General features: G+C 52.0%; 1 protein-coding gene across 1 annotated transcript in view; it reads left to right on the plus strand.

The window, feature by feature from the left end:
- Positions 1-1,131, plus strand: part of MAM_01947 (Basic-leucine zipper (bZIP) transcription factor) — a gene marked incomplete at both ends in the record, with an annotated part of 2,001 nt that extends 870 nt beyond the window's left edge. The window contains one exon of the mRNA XM_040820746.1: positions 54-1,131. Within this exon, the coding sequence (XP_040681089.1) occupies positions 54-1,131 (1,078 nt within the window). The remainder of the gene's footprint in view (positions 1-53) is intronic.
- Positions 1,132-2,861: the final 1,730 nt, after the last annotated feature.

The following is a 2,861-nucleotide window of genomic DNA, read 5'->3' on the forward strand; positions in this document are numbered from 1 at the left end:
TTTTTTTTTTTTTTTTTTTTTTTTTTTGGGTAGCTACTAACATCTGCGGATAGCCTTGACTCAAGACAACGAAAGAAGCAGCATACTGAGCGACTGGAAGACGAGAAGAAGCAGTATACTGCACTTATCACCGACCTGGAGGAGGAGATATCGACTTTAAAAGTCAAGTTCGATGGACTCATGCAAGAGAAGCAAGACCTTGTGGACTTTGTTGAAGGACTACGCATCGAGAAGGACGACATGATTCGTGCGCACACTCTCGAGACTGGTGAACTACGGAAAAAGGTCAACGTCCTTACGGAACACGTTCAGAGATTGGAAAGCCAACCCCTGGCTTCCTCAGGCACTGGTGCGAACGGTGGCATCTCCGACAACTTTGGTATGGAAGGTATAGGGATGCCAGGGGCTTGGGATAACCCGAACTTCCTCAGTGACTATTCCGCGGACACATTGCATGTTAGACCGCATGTCTCGCTTGCACCGGCCAAAAAGAACGACAGCACCGCCACAACGCTCGAGGGCGACAAGGGCGCCTCTCAGGGAGGTTTATTATTCATGCTCTTCCTCGTTGGCGCACTTGTCATGTCTAGCCGGTCTATGCCAGCCATCCCGCGTGTATCCGAGGATGTCCGCGCCGCATCAGCAACTCTCCTTGAGAATGTCCTCAAGGATGCCGGCATCAACTCAGGGTCAGCAGGAATGCAAGCCATCGCCCCTCAACCATCTAGTGCGAGTTGGGCTCATCCCCATGTCACCGGCACAGGCATTGCCGATATCAGCATGGAAGGCGGCGTCCCATCGATGCTTGAAGAGCTGGGCGATTCATTGACACAGCCAACACAAGATCAGCTGAACGAGCAAATATTTTCCCTTTCGGCAGCACAGTATGACGGTGTGAGCAACCAAGAATTTCTACAGCACGCCCCTGAAAGATCAACGAGCCAGGGGCGTAAGAACCTCGCAGACGCTCTGACCGCGATGCGTGCAGCAAACAGACAAGGCGGTGCTGCTGACGTATACACACGCTCACTTCTCTGGGATCAAATTCCCAGCGATGTTGTTCGAAACTTTGCCAAAATGGTTGCGGAGAGCAGCCATGCAACGAATCGCAATGATTACGACATGAAATGATAAAGCAAAATGAATCTCACGATGACGAAATATGACGGCCCTGCTACGTTTGAATGACTGCTTCCTGGGATTTCTTTGATGATTGTTTATTTCGCTATTCTATCTTATGTTCTACACGTCTTGTTACTGACGAAGATTCTCATGCCTGAATGTCGCCTTCGGGGACACGAATAAGCCAATCCAGATCATTTGCTCACGCAACGAAGTGTTATTTTTGTGCCGACTCTGTCCTCTTGAATTCTTGATGAAAATATTTTTAAAGTTTCCTTTTCTATTTATTTCTATTTTCTTGTCAACTTTTATGACATTACCTTTAACGTCCATGGGGCTTTTTTTCTCCTTTCAACAAGCGAGCGAGCATTGATATTTTGTGTGGATATTCTGCTTATGTCTCGGCTGGGTGCCTTTTCACCCTGCCTCCCTGCCTCTCTGCCTCCCTCCAGAGTTTTCGTTTGGTGGCTACAGGATCTTGGAGTGTTGGTTATATTTTTATCAGATATTATCGAGCGGCCCCTGTCCCTATTTTTCTTGTATATTGGAACCTAGGAAGGAACGAGAAACGAGGAACTCGTGGGCTACGGAACCGGGAAAGCGACGTGCGGGGCAGACAAGGAATTCGTTGGGAGACGGCACGTTTCTCGGAAGAGACTGGCGCAGCAAGCCAGCCCGGCCAAATGTTGAAATGTTGTACACACGGGGACTCGAGACACGAGATGGGCAACGGGGAGGGCGACTGTGAGCCAAGAGACTGATGCGATTTACCACCACGGATGAAGCGCGCGTGGTGGACGATGAGCTCGTCGTCTTCCCTTGGTAGGTCGCAGCAGGCAAGATGCGTCTAATGCCTTGCAAGCTGACGACCTCTATTTTCCTTTGTGGACATTGACATGATAGTGACAGCTGTTGAGAGACAAACGTTTACGACAGATAGCAATGAATGACAAAACCAATACTACCCCCCACCTGATGCGCTCGTCCACGTTGCACCGGGGGAGGACTATTTATCACGTAGGCGCTTGAAGATTTTGATTCCCGCGGCCCTCGCCACCCCCCCTTCTCCCCTAGTTACTTGGAAGGCCGAGTGTGGCCGGCGTCAAGACGCATGGGAACGAAGCGGGCTAGCTGGAGAGTAGCATCTGCTGGCGACAACGTGACGACAGAAACAAGCGAGCGGTAGTAGTACTAGCTGCACTACAGGCTGCAGGCCACAAGCAGGCAGGCAAGCAGGCAAGCAGGCAGGCAAGCAAGCGACCCGGGGGTCACAGCCCCTAGCGCTTCGCGCGAAGAGGAAAAAGGAAAAAGGGGAGGAATCACGAAGCCGGCATCAGATCAGATGCAAACGCCCGAGATAAGATGGAGGGACTTGCCGAGGCGCTCAACAGCAAGGCACCACCAGCCACCAGCCACCAGCCACCGCAACCGCAACCGCACGCCCCGCCGCTGCGCCGCTGAGGACCAGCTAAAAAGGGCAATTTCGGACGCCGGGGGATCAGTCAGTCAACGGATGGCCGGGCGCCACGGCCCGGGTTTTAGCGGGCACCAGGAGGGCAGAGCAGACCGCGCAGGACGGTACGCACTTAAGTTAGGTACCTGTTTGTACCCGGCACCTTGCAAGGACGAGCTTGAGACTAGCGCCCTCGCAATGTAGCCCGACTGACTGCTAGCTACAAATATACAAATATATGTGTGTACATGGTAGACGCCTCGACTGCATCCTGGGGTATGCAAAA

The sequence above is a fragment of the Metarhizium album genome (assembly GCF_000804445.1).
Source record: "Metarhizium album ARSEF 1941 chromosome Unknown scaffold_3, whole genome shotgun sequence".
Classification (NCBI taxonomy): domain Eukaryota; kingdom Fungi; phylum Ascomycota; class Sordariomycetes; order Hypocreales; family Clavicipitaceae; genus Metarhizium; species Metarhizium album.